The 22007-nt window shown below is 41.8% G+C and overlaps 1 protein-coding gene and 1 long non-coding RNA gene across 3 annotated transcripts; one reads left to right on the top strand and one right to left on the bottom strand.

Moving 5' to 3' along the window:
* Positions 1-7435: 7435 nt before the first annotated feature.
* LOC138978102 (uncharacterized) lies at positions 7436-19554 on the bottom strand. Of its 2 annotated transcripts, none has more exons than XM_070350738.1 (7): positions 19323-19554; positions 14757-15000; positions 14235-14456; positions 13719-13840; positions 13224-13413; positions 11105-11239; positions 7436-8134 (listed from the first exon to the last, which is right to left on the bottom strand). In XM_070350738.1, the coding sequence occupies exons 2-7, from the start codon at positions 14997-14999 to the stop codon at positions 7688-7690; spliced, it is 1359 nt and encodes a 452-aa protein (XP_070206839.1). In that variant the 5' UTR covers position 15000; positions 19323-19554; the 3' UTR covers positions 7436-7687. The 2 variants fall into 2 exon arrangements, with proteins under 2 accessions (XP_070206839.1, XP_070206838.1); XM_070350737.1 differs by having other exon boundaries at positions 14757-15011; positions 19323-19553.
* Positions 16333-17905, top strand: LOC138978100 (uncharacterized). Its single transcript, XR_011459584.1, has 2 exons — positions 16333-16748; positions 17787-17905. It is a non-coding gene; the product is annotated as an uncharacterized lncRNA (long non-coding RNA).
* Positions 19555-22007: the final 2453 nt, after the last annotated feature.

Genomic DNA, 22007 nt, shown 5'->3' on the forward strand with positions numbered 1-22007 from the left:
CACACACATGCACAAGCACCCACACACACGCGCACACACACACGCACACACACACACACACACACACACACACACACAGCATATCCTCCAATATAAAGTTTACGTTGCGTAAGAACCCAACTGGGAAGGTACGCTATATTTCACTGTTTTTATGGCCGACTTCTCGCCTATTAGGAACAAATCAAGGACACCATTTTGGCAACATTTGTATAGTCTGGTGGTCGACTTTTACGGGTACATTTACATCATTTCTAAACCTCACTGAGTGTGAACTTTTGAATAGGCCAAGGCCGCGATTTGTCAACCTTATCTAATTTTTACCCGTACCCCTTTTTACATTTAGTCAAGTTTTGACTAAATGTTTTAACGTAGAGGGGGGAATCGAGACGAGGGTCGTGGTGTATGTGCGTGTGTGTGTGTGTGTGTGTCTGTCTGTGTGTGTGTGTGTCTGTCTGTGTGTGTGTGTAGAGACTTGTTCTTACTTGCCAGAGAAACTCGATCTTTTCAGCAGAGGCAATTTTATCACTATGTAATCTGAGGGGCTCCGCTCATAATTATATGTAACTTCAGCAGGACCGACGACGCACTGCAGCTTATCCCAGCCCGCTACACGTTGCATGAAAGGAAAACAGGCCAAGTACTCGTCATAATCCCTATCACGGCATAAATAATAGGCCGTGCGTCGTCTGTGCCGCTGAAACTGCGCAGACCTGTATATTCTGCCCACAAGCAAAAGGTAGAACGGTTGAGTGTGCGCGCGACATCACCTCTGCACTGCAATGGACATTAGTAACTTGGAGCACAGTCACACACAGAGAGTGTCTTAATCTGCTATTTAAAGGAGACCAATTTGTACTGTGAATTTAATCTCCGAAATAAATTGGCATTGAGACACTTAGGCTGACTAAGGGTGGGCAGCTTTAGCTTGGTGATAAGAATAGATGGTGTTGGTAATAGGCGAGGAGGGGGTTAATTGATCTAGCGTTGTTTTCATTCAAAGAAAATGTGGCTGTGCAAGGAATGCGTTTGTAAATTCTCAAAGACATGTATATATTTGGCTGCATGGTTTGCGAAGATCGGCCGAACCTGGGTAGATACGATAACAGAGTTTAACGGTACCTTCCTTCTCACAAAATCCTTGCATCATTCTAGCGACCGGTCATAAATCAAAGGCTGTCGGTTGTACAATAAAGCAAACAAAATAAAAGAAAACAAAGAAACACACACACACACACACACACACACACACACACACTCACACATACACACACACACTCACACATACGCACGCACGCACACTAACACTAACACTCACACACACACACACACAAACACAAACACACACACACACACACACACACACACACACACACACACACAAACTCACCCACGCACGCGCCACCACCCTTGTCTCGATTTCCAGTCTATCTAAAAACAGTTAGTCAAAACTTGATTAAGCCAGCAGGCAAATCATGACAAGTTTCTTCCTATCTTGCAGGAAATGCCGCAGCAAACACGAACTATCCATTTGCCTAATAGACCCCGTGTGTCTTAAAACGCCTGTGGACATACTTTGAAAGCGAAATCATTCATTTTCAATATGAGTTTCTGTTGATGCTTTTCCATTCCAAAAATGAAACCACCTACTTCACTGCATATAAAGTCCTCCGAAAGCGGCGTATGGCTGCCTGAATGGCAAGGTAAAAACGGTCAGACACGAACAAATCCACTCGTGCAAAAACACGAGTGTCCGGGGGAGTTTCAGCCCACGAACGCAGAAGAAGAAGAAGAAGAAGAAGAAGAAGACTGCCCATAAAGGCACATTCTTTGTTGTGTCAGCTTAAACAAATGCCTCAAATCAACAGCCTGTCTGCTTAATGGGGGGAGTTGGAATTTGTTGTAGTTGAATCAATTTCATCAATGACACCTTTAATTGTCCGTTTGCTAAAACAAAAGACAATAAAACAAGTCGCGTGAAGCGATATAAAAACCTTTAGTCAAGATCAACACCACAAACCAATCATCGCCGAGACTACGAGGTGTGTGAGTTGTGCATGGCCGGGCGCTAGAGTGCTGCATGAATGAGAAAGTGCATAAGGGTGTGTTGATATTGAACTTCAGTTGTTGCTTTGTAAATGTCTATGTATCAGTGTATTATGTCTTGCCACACACATGCCAAATTTCCTTGTATTGATGAGGACAATAAAATTTCTTGTATCTTGTATCTTGTACATTCAGATAGTCTCGGCTAACCATACCGAAGACCGAGACGGGTCACGCTTGCCTCCGCGAAGCACGCTTCCGTAGTACTAACTGAACCTATTTTCTTTCATTCTGAGCACATTTTTAGAGTAAACATGACATATCTATATATTTTTGAATTCAGGAGAAGATGAGGAATACAATGCAATCATGTTTTAATCTGTTTCTGAGAATGCGATTGTAATGACAACTTTAATTAGCAAACTCATTAATTAATTTTTAAGCCTCCAAGCTGAAATGCAATACTAAAGTCCAGGCTTCGTCGAAGATTACTTGACCAACATTTTAACCAATTTGGTTTACAAATGAGAGCGTGACAGTGCTGCCTCAACTTTTACGAAAAGCCGGATATGACGTCATCAAAGACATTTATAAAAAAAAAAAAGGAAAAAACGTCTGGGGATTCCATACTCAGGATCTCTCATGTCAAGTTTCATGAAGATCGCTGATTGAGCTTGTAAGGATGAAATTTGGTTTTTGGAGGTAATAGGAGGTTAAAGATGTTTCTCAGTTTAGACTCGAACACAAACATTGTCTGTTTATTTTGCAACAGCTAAACGGGGAACAGGACTTGGTGTTTTACAAAATTATCAAATAGAAACATAAAAAAAGAGACGTTTACATAATTTATAAATGTATTGAATATGGGCTGTGTGATTGTATGTTTTATCGTGTTTTTCCGTTTTGTTTTGTTGTTGCCTCTTTTTTTTCTTTGTCTTTGTTGGAGATGCATAGTTTTGTATGGTTGATGTTATTTGATGTTGCTGTGTGATGTTGATGTCGTGTACCAAAAAGAAATAAAAACTTTGGCTACGAAGCAGAAAAAAAAAAAAAAAAAAAAAAAAAACCGTCTGGGGATTCCATACTCAGGATCTCTCATGTCAAGTTTCATGAAGAGATCGGTCCAGTAGTTTTCTCTGAATCGCTCTACACACACACACACACACACACACACACACACACACACACACATACACAGAGACACACATACACCACGACCCTCGTCTCGATTCCCCCCTCTGCGTTAAAACATTTAGTCAAAACTTGACTAAAATGTAAAAAAGAGCACAGAATCCCTCTCTGCACAGAACGCATCCATATGCTGTCGACTTGTGGTTTGTGTCCAAGTTGCTGTTAGGCACAACAACAAAAAAAGTCTGTTTACGGTATCCCGACCGACCCTATTTTTTCGCGCGACCCTAGACTTTTTTTTTGGCATTTGGAAAAAAAAAAACCAAAAAAGTCTTTGTTTTTGGGCAAAATAACTTAAAAATATGTTTTTTGGGAGAGAAAAAAAAATAATAATCCCGACCTACCGACCCTATTTTTTGGGCCTATGTTACCGTAAACAGACTAATTTTGTTGTGGCTAATACATAATCATACACACTGGACAGATCTATGGTGGTCCACATGATCGCTTACGCAAGAAGTACTGTTCCTTTAAAGGCACAGTAAGCCTCCCGTAAACCATCACAGATACTGTCAGGCTTTTACACACAGTACAAACACCCTTCCATTTGAACACTCACCGAACGGGAACATCCTTGGTGCCCTACGTAAAGAGCGAGCAATTTTCAAAGAATTAATTTTTCGGATTGTCTCCATCTCAATCGGACCCATCCTGAAATCAGGTCAAAAATGAGTTACTTCCCTTCAACTGGCGATAGCCGTGGTGCGATGATTATCAGAATGAATCGGACCGTGGTGCGTTTTGGTGCTAGACCTAACTTTTAAAATCTAAATAATAAATTGACAGCTTGTATAAAAGAATTCTTTTGGTAATCTTGAACTTTAGCGTGTTAAATTCATAGCTCAGAATTCAGAGGCATTTAAGTCTCCAAATTTGTAGAACCTGCACTTGTAATCATAACAAGTCATTTTTAGATCCCTTTGAAGTTACGGAATGAACTCCGATGAACTGTACGAATGCATTTTGTTTACATGGGTCAAAGAAGGAATTATCCGTATGATCGGACAAGGGAGACAACTGTTCGTGTAAATGATGTCCCATGGTTGACCACGTACGCCATTTTCGGTGCATTTTCGTCGATTGAACAACCAAATTAATTAATTATGGTAAAGTCAAGTACTCCTTCTAGAGAAGTAGTCCTTGGGTAAAGTTCAATCCGTCAATTAATTTCACGACAAATTAATGTTCTTTGGCTTGCTTACATGGACTTGTATCAAAAATAAGTAAACAATGTCACTGAATTCTGAGCTATGAATTTAACACGCTAAAGTTCAAGATTACCATTCTTTTTTCATCAAGACAAGATCAGTACAATTCGAAGTTTTGAAAGTTTGAAAAAAGAAAAGCCCGGAAGCAGGGTCACGCAAGGTCGTGGTTTTCGTAGCAGACGGCGGTTTATAGGCAGTCAAAAGCCATCGCTAGAGTTCTTATGAACCACAATTCGATTCGTTTTTTTCGTGAAAAGTCAGAGGTACATAATAACGTGCTAGTGCAGATAAGCTCACAGCGAGCCGCATTCAAATTACAAACTGACGACTGCATTGTGAAAAAGGGAAAGTGGATCACACGGGTTCACGATGGCTCAGGGGTAAGATAAACCACGCAAAAATAAATTCTTTGAAAATTGCTCGCTCTTTACGTAGGGCACCTAGGATGTTCCCGTTTGGTGAGCGTTCAAATGGAAGGGTGTTTGTACTGTGTGTAAAAGCCTGACAGTATCTGTGATGGTTCACGGGAGGCTTACTGTGCCTTTAACGTTTTTGTCTTGCTGAAAAGTCCCCATTTGTTTATTGTACGCTGAAAAGCATGAAATCGCCTATGGACTTGCATTAAATGAAAGCGAAATTTTTCATTTACAAAAGTGTTTGTTTTTTGTTTTGTTTGTTGTTTTGTTGCTTCTACTCCACATCCTCTAGCAAAAGCTACATTATTTCACTAGAGTTAAGAGTGGTAGAGCGGGGTTCGTGGTAACACTTCTCACTCCCACCATCCTCTCGTTCTTACCAAACTATATTCGACAAGATTTTTCTTGTACAGTATCAGTATAATTGAGAGAGAGAGAGAGAGGGATCCGGGAGGGAGGATGAGGGGGGATGGAGGGAGGGAGGGAGGGAGAGAGAGAGAGAAGACAAGACAAGACAAGACAAGACTGAAATTCTTTATTAACGAGGGTAATGGTATAAGCAAACAGGTGCTTTTTTACATCCAGCCCCGGCCTCGCCCATGGGGGGGGGGGGGGGGGGGGACTAATCTAATGATAATACGTTTTAGAGAGAGAGAGAGAGAGAGAGAGAGAGAGAGACAGAGAGAGAGAGACAGAGAGAGACAGAGACAGAGACACTGACATAGACAGAGAGTTTAACATATTTCTGTGTCACCTAACGACAGACTATACTCATCAGCTGGCTCATCAAAGTGAAGTGGTAAATGTGTTACAAGTAATGCACTCTGCCTGTCCTCAGAGTGAAGACTGATCGTTTTGCGCTTGCTGATTGATTCTGCCACATGTGTGAAAATAATCGTTCTCTTACAAAACTGAACCAAAGTAAAAAGCAAGCAGAGTGATTGGAACGTTCCATAATAAACAAAACGATTTTTCTGAAGGGGGCGGGGGGAGCCGGGGAGCATTTAATTTCAGACAAAGCGAACGATTTACTACACTGTAGTACATTAGTCGACCTAGTGGTATTTGGAGCAGACGAACATACTACAAACCCCAGCATAAAAACAAACAAGTCGCGTAAGGCGAAATTACTACATTTAGTCAAGCTGTGGAACTCACAGAATGAAACTGAACGCACTGCATTTTTCATACTGACATTCTGTCAGTGCACATAATTATTTCCTTTACAAGTGCTTCTTCCATTCAAACTTTTCTCAAAGCATGCACATACAAGCCAACCCAAGGGAAAGAACTCATCACTTTTCCAACGACGTAACGTGTTGCCGCGATAGTGCAGCGGATTTCCCGAAACACCGACAGTCGGTATTGTATTCAACTGCTGATCTGTTCTGTCTCTGCCGCGCTGTTGTTCTTTTCAAATAGTTTGACTGAAAAGGCCAGAAAACTCTCTCTCTCTCTCTCTCTCACAAACACGCACACACACACACACACACACACACACACACACACACACACACACACACACACACACACACACACTTTCGCTCGCAGCAGTTCAATATTTAAACAAGTCGCGTAAGGCGAAAATACAATATTTAGTCAAGTAGCTGTCGAACTCACAGAATGAAACTGAACGCAATGCCATTTTTCAGCAAGACCGTATACTCGTAGCATCGTCAATCCACCGCTCATGGCAAAGGCAGTGAAATTGACAAGAAGAGCGGGGTAGTAGTTGCGCAAAGAAGGATAGCACGCTTTTCTGTACCTCTCTTTGTTTTAACTTTCTGAGCGTGTTTTTAATCCAAACATATCATATCTATATGTTTTTGGAATCAGGAAGCGACAAGGAATAAGATGAAAGTGTTTTTAAATTGATTTGGACAATTTAATTTTGATAATAATTTTTATATATTTAATTTTCAGAGCTTGTTTTTAATCCGAATATAACATATTTATATGTTTTTGGAATCAGCAAATGATGGAGAATAAGATAAACGTAAATTTGGATCGTTGTATAAATTTTTATTTTTTTTTACAATTTTCAGATTTTTAATGACCAAAGTCATTAATTAATTTTTAAGCCACCAAGCTGAAATGCAATACCGAAGTCCGGGCTTCGTCGAAGATTACTTGACCAAAATTTGAACCAATTTGGTTGAAAAATGAGGGCGTGACAGTGCCGCCTCAACTTTCACGAAAAGCCGGATATGACGTCATCAAAGACATTTATCAAAAAAATGAAAAAAACGTTCGGGGATTTCATACCCAGGAACTCTCATGTCAAATTTCATAAAGATCGGTCCAGTAGTTTAGTCTGAATCGCTCTACACACACACACACACACACACACACACACACACACACACAGACACACGCACATACACCACGACCCTCGTTTCGATTCCCCCTCGATGTTAAAATATTTAGTCAAAACTTGACTAAATATAGAAAGAAAGAAAAATAGTAAAAACTTGAGTAAATGTCAAAATCACCATCTTGTGGGACCCTCGCCGTTAACCAGGCGGAATACTTGAAATACAGGCAGAAGGATGGTTTTGTTTTGTAAAGACTGCAGTATTTCAAAGTTGAGACGTGCATTTATTTTGACAAATAATGACAGTTTTTATTTTCACACAGAAATGTAACAGAATATTTGGAATAGCACAGAACTACCCCCATAAGACCAAAACACACACCAAATTTGGTATAAACACCCGATTAGACTGAGGTTTGAAGAAGTCCTGTGTAATAAATCCTGCATCAGTAAAGCTCGACAAAACATACTTTCACACAGGCGTCATTTGAACATATTTTTCTTGTCAAATCGCGTCATGTTACATCATGAGCATTTCGCAAATATTGCAAGAATTCAGTCCCTTGACTTTTAATGGCCGTCGGAACATCCGAAACAGTGTAGTACCCGAGCAGATGGGCAAAACCTTCGCTGATTGCAAATGGCTTCTTACGGTACTGCGCAATGGATGCTTCGAGCTCTTCCTGGCGAATTTTCCAGAACAGTCGCAGCAGAACCGGATGTACACCCGGGTCATGTTCTCCTGAAGGTCGAAGGTTGTGCGAGATGATTCGCTTTTCGTACTCCGCCACGTGAGCAGGTGGCGTAGTGATTGTGTACTTGTTCTTCATGTCGTCTAGGGTGATGCGAGCCACTGTGGCCTGCAGACCTTTGGCTTGCTTGATGATGGCGGGGGTGCTGGATGTGTTGACCACGGACCAAAGGAAACCACAGACGCCGCTGTTGGGTTGAAACGTGTCTCCCTGTAAGCCAGAGTGGTGATGTAAAACAGTGTACCTGGTATTATTTAGTATTGTAGTATTCAAACTTTATCGCGTGCTATTACGGGGTATCCACTCGACACTCGTTTTCGTGATGTCAAGATCCAGTTTAAAGTAACAAATGTGAAAAGATTTTTTTTTTAAATCTTTACTTTACTTTGATAGACATTGATGTAATTAGTCAGCCCTGAAAGTGGCGAGTATTTTACTCGCCATGGCGAGTAGAAACATGTAACTGGCGAGCAGAAATGTTCATCTACTCGCCAAATGCGAGTGAAGTTGCTGAAACAAATGGTTGGTTTGGCGAGTAAAATTTTCTCTCTGGCTAGTACATTTTGAGAAGGCTAGTGCACCATATTTTTGACTTTCAGGGGTGTTAGTTTCAACACAAAGACCCGTAAACTGAGAAAGGAAACAAAATCAAATCGATCCCGAATAGAAACAAGAAGGGCAAAGCCCATACGACTCACATGCTTGACCTCGACCTTTAGGGTAACTAAACCTAGCAATGACATCATACACTAAGAACTGCTTTACACATTTTTCCTACCAAAATACATGTGACCTTGACCCAAGGTCATCCAAGGTCATGCAACACAAAGCTGTTAATTCAAGACATAGGAAGTACAATGGTGCTTATTGGCTCTTTCTACCATGAGATATGGTCACTTTTAGTGGTTCACTACCTTATTTTGGTCACATTTCATAAGGGTCAAAGTGACCTTGACCTTGATCATATGTGACCAAATGTGTCTCATGATGAAAGCATAACATGTGCCCCACATAATTTTTAAGTTTGAAACAGTTATCTTCCATAGTTCAGGGTCAAGGTCACTTCAAAATATGTATACAATCCAACTTTGAAGAGCTCCTGTGACCTTGACCTTGAAGCAAGGTAAACCAAACTGGTATCAAAAGATGGGGCTTACTTTGCCCTATATATCATATGTAGGTGAGGTATTCAATCTCAAAAACTTCAGAGAAAATGTGAAAAATGTGAAAAATAGCTGTTTTTTAGGCAACATTTATGGCCCCTGCGACCTTGACCTTGAAGCAAGGTCAAGATGCTGTGTATGTTTTTTGGGGCCTTGTCATCATACACCATCTTGCCAAATTTGGTACTGATAGACTGAATAGTGTCCAAGAAATATCCAACGTTAAAGTTTTCCGGACGGACGGACGGACGGACGACTCGGGTGAGTACATAGACTCACTTTTGCTTCGCATGTGAGTCAAAAACGGTTGCAGGGACATATGAAAACTCAACAAGAAACCAAGCAACCATGTCAAGCTCCAGAGCGTGCGAGATAATACATCATATAACAAAGAAGTATAATCCTTGTCACCAATAGAATTGAAAATGACATTTTCGGATAGCTACTATACTAGGGAGATTTAATAAACGAAACGTCGGGACGTTTCGTTTTGAAGTTGTGGTAAACGTCATCATTTCGGGGGTCTCTCGCTGGAAAGGTGAAGGTCAACTGAAACGGAACGTGGAACGTCAAAACGCAGTCACGTTTTCCACCCCCAAAAAACGAACAATATTTCGTCAACTTTTGTGAGTATTTTTGCACACTAACAGTTTTATTTGTTGGCCATTTTATGCATTGCTAGATTCATCAACCCTTTCACAGTCTTTCAGCGCTGAGAATGTGTTCATTGGAGGTAGACAACTGTTGTGAACTGAAATATTTTGAAGGGTGCTGATCCTGGTACATTTATCCAACTTCATGGTGAGAAAGCAAATGGCGAAGCAGAAGTAGGTCATCGCATCGAATTGTTATTCTGGCTTCGTATGTGATTTTGTATAAACAAAGTCTGTGTGATTTATTTGGACTGAAAATAATCAAAGTATGCCCGATTCTGGACCACCTCCTGGGGTGTTTTTTTCCATTCTGATCGAGGACAGACGTGATAATTTCACTTGAAGATTTATCGCCCTTCCTTCATTCCGAAACGAAACGTGAATACATCTAAATCTTGTCTGCGGCCTATGCCGTCTCGTTTCACGTTCCGTTTCGCGGGGTGACTCATTCACCAAACGAAACGAGCTGCAAAACGAAACGTGCTGTCTCTTAAATCTCCCTACTAGTATCTTCCAGATAGTCAATTTTGATGTCAGCACTATCCTGTATCATATAGTGTATGTCGACCAGAACCCATCTTTTCACCAACTGCATTTAGAATGACATTTTCAGACAGCTATTATCAGCAGATTGTTTTGATGTCCGCACTGAACCTGTACTGATGTCGACTACACACGAAGCGTTTAGACTCTTTTATTTACTGTTACTCAGTAGGGGGTCACAATCAATACTACTTGTACTTTATTTCTTTTATTATTTGTTTCTGTCCCTCCTTTCTGGTTTAAACAATGTTTTATTAAATCAAACATGATACAAAAATACAACGATAAACAATAGGGACACGAACTCAAGCAAACGCTTATATTACGCGCCCTACGTAGTAGGCCCGAAAATAACGCAAATAATTATGATGTCGGACAAGCATTACTTATCAATTGTTTAACTATCTACAAGAAGAGCATAGTTAAAGTAAATCAGAAAGAATAAGAAAAAGCTAGCAGGAGGAAGAGGGGGAGGGTGGAGGAGGGAGGACAAAACGGTAGGTACATATAAAAGATGAAGTTGGCAGCGCATACAAATAAGAATATACATAGTACATTACAAACCATAGTCCTGTGGCAAGTAAGCAGTAGCTCGCTAAATATACATTTGAAAAATGCATATAAAATAAGGTTTGTTGGCATGAATATGGGTACTGAGTCAAATCAACAGAAACGACCAGATTCATGGATAAACGATTGGACACTTTCAAAAACAAGCTGTCCCTGCTTTCTGTTTGTCTTCTGTTTGTGTTTGTTTGCACTGATGTTTACGTGTTTTGAGCGTGGCGATAGGGTCGGATATTTTGACGAGAACAAGTTACCTTCTGTTCAATTTCGCCCTCCACGTCATCGAGTTTTGTCTTGACCTGTTGAAGCTTGAGTTCCCTGGTGAACTGTGGAAACTCCATCCGATCGATATCTGGCATCCGAACAAGGCCGACAGCCGACCTCACATTCTGCGAAGAAGCAGACAGAAGTTTCATTGACCACGTGTATAAAGCATATACATATTGCAGATGGTCAGTTCAAACGTCAAAACAATCATATGGCAACCACATATCCACGATGCACTGCACATACTCATACGTATACGACGAATGAGAATACCGAATACACAGAGTCAAATTCATTTGCACAGAGTTGACGCAGAGGGAACAGTGAGCCCAGTAGCAATTGATAGAGCATTGGACTTGTCATCTTGGATTGGATTGGATTGGATTGGATAAGATTTACAGTCCAGTGAGGTTACCCTCATGGAAATTCGGGCTGCTTTCTCCCCGGGGAAAGCGAGCTGCCATACATACGGCGCTACCCATATTTTTTTTTCCTGCATGCGTGTATTCATGTTTCCTGAGACTTAATGCCGTGTGAGATGGATTTTTTTTTACTTTATTCCAAGTCCCACGGGTATTTGATGGACATTTTTATCTATGCCTATACAATTTTGCCAGTAAAGACCCTTTTGTCAATCGTGGGATCTTTAACGTGCACACCCCAATGTAGTGTACACGAAGGGACCTCGGTTTTTCGTCTCATCCGAAAGACTAGCACTTGAACCCACCACCTAGGTTAGGAAAGGGGGGAGAAAATTGCGGCCTGACCCAGGCCTGAACACGCAACCTCTCGCTTCCGAGCGCAAGTGCGGACGGGCGCAGTGGCGTGGTGGTAAGACGTCGCCCTCCTAATCGGGAGGTCGTTAGTTCGAATCCAGGTCGCTACCGCCTGGTGGGTTAAGAGTGGAGATTTTTCCGATCTCCCAGGTCAACTTATGTGCAGACCTGCTTGTGACTTAACCCCCTTCGTGTGTACACGCAAGCACGAGACCAAGTGCGCACGGAAAAGATCCTGTAATCCATGTCAGAGTTCGGTGGGTTATAGAAACACAAAAATACCCAGCATGCCTCCCCCGAAATCGGCGTATGGCTGCCTGAATGGCGGGGTAAAAAAACGGTCATACACGTAAAAATCCACTCGTGCTAAAAACATGAGTGAACGTGGGAGTCTAAGCCCATGAACGAAGAAGAAGAAGAAGAAGAGCGCAAGTGCGTTACCACTCGGCCACCCAGTCGTTACCACTCGGCCACCCAGTCGTTACCACTCGGCCACCCAGTCGTTACCACTCGGCTACCCAGTCGTTACCACTCGGCCACCCAGTCGTTACCACTCGGCCACCCAGTTGTTACCACTCGGCCACCCAGTCGTTACCACTCGGCCACCCAGTCGTTACCACTCGGCCACCCAGTCGTTACCACTCGGACACCCAGTCGTTACCACTCGGCCACCCAGTCGTTACCACTCGGCCACCCAGTCGTTACCACTCGGCCACCCAGTCGGGTCAAGGGTTCGAAATCTAGACCAGGGTGACACCTCAAAGACCTCGATCATCCTGCCCAAATTACAGGTGGCTGATCTAAGTCACTGCACACACCTGGGTAACGTGACTCGTGCTGCTGCTGGCTTTCCACTGGGAGGAAGCGAATTGAATTTCCGGCCAGCAATGAGAACAAAATAATATAAATCGCGTTATTGTTGATCTGCTGAAGCTTCACAGTTCCCGAGGTGCTGGGCGTGCCTTGTGTGGCAAAACTGGAGCAGGCTTAACTTTCAAGACACAGTATACGATATCATTTTATTTATTTTTTGACCAAAATAGATTTATTGTTCTATGAAGGCCGCGCTGGCTGTCGAGTTGAACAATGACTGTCGAGCTCTGTGTCAAATGTCATACTTCAGTCAAAATATCAGTTAAAATCATGTATCGACGAATTTAGCCAGAAATATATTATCATAATTTTTGCGATTGAACGCATTATTTTCTAGTCTTGGTCAGCCACCTAAACATGAGTTTCAGTCGACCTCTGATGTCACACCGAGGTCTCAAATTAGGGTAAAACCAATGTTCAATCGATACAGAGGGATCGAGGCTGTACGTAATCTCACCTGGTCCGTGATCTGCTGAAACGTCAAGGTGCTTGAGGTGGTCTGTCTGGCGAAGTCCTCCAGCGTGATCCTGATCAGTTCTTTCTCCTCCACCACGTGCTGTGCGCGTGCCTCCGGTTCCCACGTGCTGCGTATCTCCTGTTCCACCCGTGCCCTGGACGACTCCAGCAGGCCCTGGTTTTCCAGCAACCTGAGTGGAAAGACGGGTGTTTATCTGTACTACTCGTCATAAAAAACTAGGTATTCAGAAAACAAAAACTGAAGAAAAAAAAGTAAATAAAGCAACCACCTTTTTCTCTTTCTAAAGGTTTGTACATACCCAAAGTGGCCACCACAGAAATCTGTGATCTAGGTCTCGATCTGTCTCTCTCCCTCACACACACACACACACACGCACACACACACAAACACACACACACACACACACACACACACACACACACACACATGCGCGCGCAAACACACTCCCACCCACACACACACATAAAACCTCACAACTTTTGAGCTATGAAGACTTCTGGGATGAGAGCCATGACATCGTGCACGGCGTAATGGATCATCTCCGGCGTCAAAGGTCGTCTCGCCCAGTATTCTCCGTCCAGCTTTCTGAGTTTGGTCTGAAACTCAAAAATGGTCAAATTGCCATCCATGGACTTTTACACAAAGAGTTTCATTATGTCCGTTAATCATGTTTTGTATTTTTATGGCTAATATCTCAAACTAAACTGACTTTATCAAATCTTTCGAGAAGATTGGCGAGATTTCCCTTCATACTTAATTGTGTGGATCGTCCGCTTTATGTATGATTTCCTCCACCCCCCTCCCCCTCTCCCACAGAAATCCAACCTACACAGAGTGTTTGTCGATGCCGGTTTATGTGCTTTTTTCAACATGGAGGCTTTGTCCAGGCAATATAGAGGTCGCAGATCTCGATCTTTCAGTTTCAGCCGTGGAGGCTAGGGAACCTCATCCCCCCCCTCCTCCACCTCAACCTCCTCCTTGGAAACTCACCTGCACAGAGTCTTTGTCGATGTCTTTGTGCTTTTTCAACATGGCAGCTTTTTCCGGGCAGTAAAGGTCGCAGATCTCTTCCAGTCTTAACCGTGGAGGGAACCTCAGCCCTGCAGCTCTGGACAGCTCCATGAAGGCCACCTGCGTGTCGTGCACGTTGTGAAGGCTCACCCCGTGCTGCTCGTGCAGGGCCTCTCCGTCGTTCTTGGCTGAATGGAGCACCTGAACAATTCATTTAATTTTATTTCCAATTTACTTTCTGCTGCCATTGCTGGGACATTTTGGTCGTCTAGCTCCTACTACAAAGACTCAAGTGTGCGCTTTCGTGTTCGGTGAAACCAGCTACCCTGCATGTATGGCAGAATGGTTATGGTCTTTTTACGTTATGTGGATGACATGGGGGCGGGACATGGATACAGTCTCAGTCATCACAATCTCTCTCTCTCAGTAGAGCGTTCCAATTGATTGATTGATTGTCTGCCTGCCTGTCTATCTGTTGATACCAATTAAAATACCCCTTGCCTTGATCACAGAATCACTTTCAAGAAGTCGCTTGAGGCCGCCATCTTCGAACATCCGGGGCTCCTGCATGACATCAAAGAGATACACTCGATTTTGTGCAGTGCCGATCTGAACTAGGGTCAAGGGTCCCGTCTTGCTCAGGTTGACTCCTTCCGAATCAACGGCAATGAACTCCTCCTGTTCCAGTTTCGTTGTTGCTCTTTGGCATGACGAAATATCTTCTATGACTTTGTATGACGTCATCCTGGTTGGAACCTTCGGTTCAGAGCAAAAACAAACGAACAAGACATTTTGAAACTAAGACAGTTTTATTTGACAATCTGGGTATTGGAACAAAGTGAACATTGTCACAATCTATGTTTAGCACCAGCAAGGATAAAAGCACAGCACCATACCAGTTTTACCGAACACAACCAATGGCGTTAAAACATCAGAAACTGAACACTCAACAACAACAACAACAACAACAAACAACAACAAACAACAACAACAACAAACATGAATGCACTTTGACCAAAACACTGATTTTGTCACAACCTAAAATAATTATGAACTAGCACAATAAGATGCATTCTGATAATCATCGGTCCACGCTATCGCTCATAAATGAGACCCGAAGAGAAGTAACTCATTTTACCTGAGTTCAGGATGAATAAGATGAAGAAACTGACCGACAGTAGCCTAACATCCGTCTCCACGAAAACTAGCAGGGCTGCCCAGTAATTGTAAGACGTAAATAAGCACACATGTACCTCGGTAATTCCTGCCAAATTTGTCCCAATGTGACGGGCGCTGTGGCGTGGTGGTAAGACGTCGGCCTCCAAAGCGGAAGGTCGAGGGTTCGAATCCCGGCCGCGGCCGCCTGGTGGGTTAAGTGTGGAGATTTTTCCGATCTCCCAGGTCAACTTATGTGCAGACCTGCTAGTGGCTTATCCCCCTTCGTGTGTACACGCAAGCACAAGACCAAGTGCGCACGAAAAAGATCCTGTAATCCATGTCAGAGTTCGGTGGGTTATAGAAACACGAAAATACCCAGCATGCTTCCTCCGAAAGCGGCGTATGGCTGCCTAAATGGCGGGGTAAAAACGGTCATACACGTAAAATTCCACTCGTGCAAAAACACGAGTGTACGTGGGAGTTTCAGCCCACGAACGCAGAAGAAGAAGAAGAAGAAGTCCCTATGTAGGCCTAAATCCGACACACTTTTCCAGTGACAACAATGAAACGCTCCACGCGTCACCACTACTGAAAATGCCTACATCATTTACACTACCTTCTCACTGTTTGAATATTTGATTCCCTCAGAATGCATTACAACGGGTAGACAGGCAGTTAGAAAAAACATAACACAGACAAACACAAACACAATGGCATACAGGGGCGGAACAGTTAAGCCAGAGGGGGGGGGGGGGGGGGGGGGGGATTACAACCTGGGGTCTAGGGGTAGATCCCTTGTGGGGTACATGGGCAAGGCCGCCCCCCAGAAGCTGAAGAGTTTTAGCTATTTTAGGAATTCGAACAATTTATGGCTTATCCTTGATTTTAAACATGATCAACTGGTGTCAGCAGCCACTCATTATTTAGCAATGCCAAAGCACCTACCACTGCAGGGCGAAATTTACACTTATTTCCACCAACTCACTCCAATGATGAAATACTGCTAGTTTGATAGCATTTGCATGAAGGCTTAATGAAAAGAAGTTTTCAATAAAGGTTTAAAGTACACAGTTGTGAAGTTTGTTGTGTATCCGTGTTGTTTTCGCTGTGAAATTGTTTGCCGAGCATAAAAATGCGATCGTGTTGGGGCCGCCATGAAACGGCACGCTCAAGTCGTCTGCACCGGAATCGGGTTCCGTTTTCAAACTCGCTTTACGTCGTTGTTTGTCATTGGATCGACTTTCTGTAAAGCCAGCCAATCAGAGAAAAGATTGCTCTTTCGTTCGGCTACCGTTATACCGTTCCGGTCTTCTTGTAAAGAGCAGAAAAATGGCGGTGAGTGTTACACTTCATGTTAGTTGAAGAATCATGGTATTTATGCTATTAGTATCATTACATAACGGATATATTCCGATTCCTTATTATCTTATCTGTTTAGAGCTATGAATTTTATTTGTGGATGATTAATACAACGCCCGGAATATTAATTTGCATCGAGTCACCCCCTCCTCTCGATCGTACTTTTTTGTCATTTTGCTTCAGGCAGCCTTTGCGGCCTTGTACTGCACAACAATGCGACTTGCAAGATTGGAGTTCTAGATTCTGGTTCCAATATTTTCCAGTGTAGTTCATGTTAGTAACTGGTTTTCTGTTCTGATCGCAGTACTTTGAATAGATCAAGATTTGCGGAAAAAGAATGTGAAGAATCATTGAAACTAGAATCGTTCTGACAGTTTGGGCGAGTCCACAGTGAACACACTCCTAATCTCAACGATCTATTTTTAGAACCGGGTCGTTACGATGCCGAGGCTTTGCACTTGGAATGTTCCACAAGGGAGAGCAGGTTTGATGTGCTTCACAGCTCCACTCTAGTCATCATTTTGATTCCTTTGTTGTTGCTCAGAAAACTAACTTATATTTGTTTGGCCAAGATAAAAATGTGTTTTTATGATTTACAAGAAAATGAAAGCTTTGGTATTACTCTCTCTCTCTCTCTCTCTCTCTCTCTCTCTCTCTCTCTCTCTCTCTCTCTCTCTCTCTCTCTCTCTCTCTCTCTCTCTCTCTCTCTCTCTCTCTCTCCGCCAAGTTGGATGTTTTGAGACAACTGACAATGCTATCCTGATGGCGAAAATGCGAATTACTCGCATGAAGGCAAAACTGAAGACTTTGAGGAAACAAAAGAAAAACATTTTTGAATTCTCCTTTCCGTGCTTTCCAGCCTTCCACACAATGTGCGTCAGCTGCTCATCCTCACTCACTGCCACAAGTCATATTGAAGTAAAATAAGTTGGGCTACAATAATTGACTACACATAAGTACTTATTCATCTACATATTTTGTTCATAAAGCAGATTTTGCATTTGTATGTTTCAGGCATGGGAACAGGAAGCGGCTTGTGAGCTGCCGGACGCCGCCACAGCCGAAGATTCGAAATATTTTTTTAGTTGACATGTCTATGATGTCGGTCAATAAACCAATGTAATTGTAAACGATGTAGTTGTTTGACTTTCAGTTTATGGTTTACATTATATTGATTTTGTGCATTCTTTCCAATCTTGATCCATGCCGTAAAGAATCTCTCACACTCTCAGTCAGTCACTCGGTAACATGCATGCACATGCACAAATATATCATATACAAAACAAGTAAATGCCAGTTACATATTTAGTTACATCCTTTAGGGCATTAACACATTGCAGGTACAGAACTGATCAGATCTCACTTTACATTTTTAAAATCTGATGATTGTAAGCCAAGTTATGTTCGTTTTAAGTTGCGGACAATCGCATTGCATTGACATGTAATTAATTATGCAAATTTATGCAAAAACATTTTTTTGACCTTTGTTTACCATGTTTACCATCAATGAAGTACTCTAAGACAAATAAAATGCAAATAACAAGCTTTCACTAGAAATGAATCACGAGCATATTATAATGTTTACAAAATTATGCTAATTTATGCAAATTAGCAGGCTCCACGCGCATCACACATAATTTCTTTCGCTGTCATTAGACTCGGCAGATGCTTTTCATTACACATACCAAGTTTTGTCTATAAATTCCCTAAGATGTGAAAATTATGTTGAAAAAACACGTTTTTTGTTGATTTGCACGGTGCCACTTCATTTCCTATTATCCCTATAGACTGTATAGTTGATACTTTTCCCCCGGAATGCCTAAATTCCCGATCTGTAATCGACCATAACTTCGCGCTGAATTAACCAATTTGCAAAATTCAAACTGATCTGTATTCAGCACGAAGAGTTCTTTCAGATAAGTCTCATTTTGTGTGGAACAAGTGAAGTCTACAAAATCATGTGGCATTGCTACATTATTTCTTTTAAAGTTAGTGTTAACTTTTTTTTTTTTTTTTACAGCCGGGGGGGGGGGGGTTCTGGAACCCCTGTAACCCCCCCCCCCCCCCCCCCCCCCCCCCCGCCCCTGGCATAACACACACACACACACACACACACACACACACACACACACACACACCCACACACACACACCAGTTGAAAGGTAGTACCCATTTCGTGCACCCATGTTCACCACTACAGATTTACATAGGACAAGTCCATTCTTCCAATTAGTCATAAACCAAAAATCAACAGCGTGCCTGCTTTCTTTACTTCAGTGAAGGGTGATCAAGTTTTGTATATGCATTGAACTCACAGATCGCGACATAGATATCATTAGGAAATGTTTGAATTCAGCTCACAAAAAAATCGTTACTATACACAGAAAGCCGCCAGGCAGTGGATTGTTGGTCCAAGCACAGGCGGAAGGTATCGTTCACTGGACCACTACTTCCATAGTCTTTCTAAATTATCCAATGTAAACTCCCGAGGTGTAAATGATCAATTACGTAAGACGGAGTGTATCTTTAAAAGCAGAACTTTAAACTTACGTCAGTGCTCAAGAGCTAGCAACACCACAGCAGACAAGGATTCAAGCAAAGCTTCAACTTGTTTCAAGTTTTACTGCACAGTTCAAGGTTAAGGGTCTGAATGAACTCTCAGAAATCAAAAGCTGTTTTATGCGGCTTTCAATTGGCGACGGCTACACTGACGTGATCTAGGTGTGACCAAGAGCGTAAATATCTTTCATCTTTTTATATCTTTTCTTCTTATTATTTTTTTTAAATCTCTGTCGCTACCTCACCACTAGCAAAGAGAACACGTACACTTTGCATTGTCTCATTCAGTTATTGTAACATTGTGGGTGATATCGAACAGGCTGCAGAGTGACTCGCGTCTGGACACAGTCACGTTTTGGTCAAAATATGGTTGACGGCATTCATTAAAAGTTTCTACCCTGCGATGAAGTCAGCCTCTCTTGTACGATTACGTCATTACAATGACGCTCTTTGGTCTTTCGTCATCGCTTGAAAGAAACTGACGTAAGCTTGACGTGAATTTCATCCATGAACTATTCAGCACGAGGTGCTATAAATAAAAGGCCAGTGTTGATGGAGAGGACATGAGAAATTTCAAAAGCATAGACTCGTTCATTTTTTTCCATTCAGGCCGGAGGTGGGGGCTGTTTATGTCAACACCAGCTCCTCTCCCGGATTTGTCATATACAAGCCAAACCCTTGCGACCAAGCACACAGCCTGGGTTGTGACAACGACTAGTGTGGTGGAGCGGGAAAGGGCTGCACATGCAGTCATGCAGGGGGAATACTGTGGAAAGTAAGTTGTTGAAGAATTTAATGTTCCTTTTTTTTTACGCAAACACTTAGTCTACATGTATTTATAATGAAGTGGCTCGGGAACAGACAACTCGTTTATGAAGCCCCGGCCATGCTCAGGAACCAGCAGATCTCGAAATAGATCTTATTTATTTTGAATCCGTCACTGCCATGATAATCTTGTGAGCTCGGTTGGTAGACGTGCTCTGAACATGAATTTGGTAGATCTGTCGTGTTTTCAAATCGTACCATTGCTTATCTTCTACGAGCTCTTCTAGTTCTGTCTTTAGTTTCCTTTCCTTCTTCTTCATTCATATCCATTCTGTTTGATGCTTTCATAAAAGATTCAAGATCGCAACAAAGCTCACTAGTATTATGACTATAGTCACTGATTCCATTCCGACTCCGAGTCAGTCACCATAGCAGCATATATAAGGCCAAAAAAAAAAAAGGTCTGTTTACGGTAACCCGACCGACCTTAGTAAGTTAGTTTTTTCGCGCGACCCTAGACTTTTTTTGGCATTTGGGGGGAAAAAAAAATCTTGGTTTTTTTGGCAAAATAACGTAAAAATATGGTTTTTTGGAAAAAAAAAATAAAAAAATAAAAAAAATCCCGACCTACCGACCCTATTTTTTGGGCCTGTTACCGTAAACAGACCTATTTTTTTTTTTGGCCTAATCACAACTGATCCCGAGGTTACACACAGGCAGCATTTATCAAGAAACTGCAGTACATACATCTTTTTGAAAAAACAATTGGGGGGGGGGGGGGGGGGGTTCACTTATGACAAAATATAACTTTTCTGTGCATTTTTGTTAGTTGCTCATGATACTGCTGTTGTCAGGATACAAGTTTTTTCTTCATCAAACAGACAAATTTCATTTTTTACTGAAATTAAATAAAAATCAAGAACTCATCTAAATGAAACGATAATACATTTAGTCAGCTGTCGAACTCACGGGATGAAACTGAACGCACTGTATTTTTTCACCAAGACAGTACAGCTTCGTCAATCCCCGCGTGAAGGAAATCGCTCACCTCCCACGTGCAAAACGTAGTGATATTGACACGCCATATTAGCGCGGTAGCGTATTGTGCTAAGGCCAAAAAAAAAATAGGTCTGTTTACGGTAACCCGACCGACCCTAGTTTTTTCGCGCGACCCTAGACTTTTTTTTTTGCATTTGGGGGAGAGAAAAAAAATCTTGTTTTTTTGGCAAAATAACGTAAAAATATGGTTTTTTGGGAAAAAAAAAAATCCCGGCCTACCGACCCTATTTTTTTGGCCTATGTTACCGTAAACAGACCTATTTTTTTTTTTTTTGCCTAAGCAGGAAAGCGCACTTTTCTGTATTCTTAACTTTCTGAGCTTGTTTTGAATACAACCTATCATATCTATATGTTTTTGGAATCAGGAAATGATAAAGAATAAGATGAAATCATTTTTGGATCGATTTCTTAAATTTTAATCGTAAGACTAATTAATCTATTTTTGTTAATTGTGATCACATTTTAAGAGTAAACATAACATATCAACATAATGTATATATTTTTAGATTCAGAATGTGATGAAGAATACGATGCAATCAATTTTAAATCTGTTTGCGAAAAATCGATTTTAATGACAACTTTAATGAGCAAACTCATCAATTAATTTTTAAGCCTCCAAGCTGAAATGCAATACCAAAGTCCGGGCTTCGTCGAAGATTACTTGACCAAAATTTCAACCAATTTGGTTGAAAAATGAGAGCGTGACAGCGCCGCCTCAACTTTCACGAAAAGCCGGATATGACGTCATCAAAGACATTTATCCAAAAAATGAAAAATATATCTGGAGATACCATATTTATTCAAAACTTGACTAAATGTAACAAGTCGCGTAAAGCGAAATTACTACATTTA

The sequence above is a fragment of the Littorina saxatilis genome, linkage group LG10 (genome assembly GCF_037325665.1).
Source record: "Littorina saxatilis isolate snail1 linkage group LG10, US_GU_Lsax_2.0, whole genome shotgun sequence".
NCBI classification, from domain to species: Eukaryota; Metazoa; Mollusca; class Gastropoda; order Littorinimorpha; family Littorinidae; genus Littorina; species Littorina saxatilis.

Bases quoted from the DNA above. Each gene is read 5' to 3' on its own strand.
- LOC138978102 (XM_070350738.1), bottom strand. From the start codon at position 14,999: ATGACGTCATACAAAGTCATAGAAGATATTTCGTCATGCCAAAGAGCA. The intron at 11,240-13,223 runs GTGAGATTACGT...GCTTCTTCGCAG, and splicing joins TTCAGCAGATCACGGACCAG to AATGTGAGGTCGGCTGTCGG. The intron at 8,135-11,104 runs GTAACTTGTTCT...TCTGGCTTACAG, and splicing joins AGGGCGAAATTGAACAGAAG to GGAGACACGTTTCAACCCAA.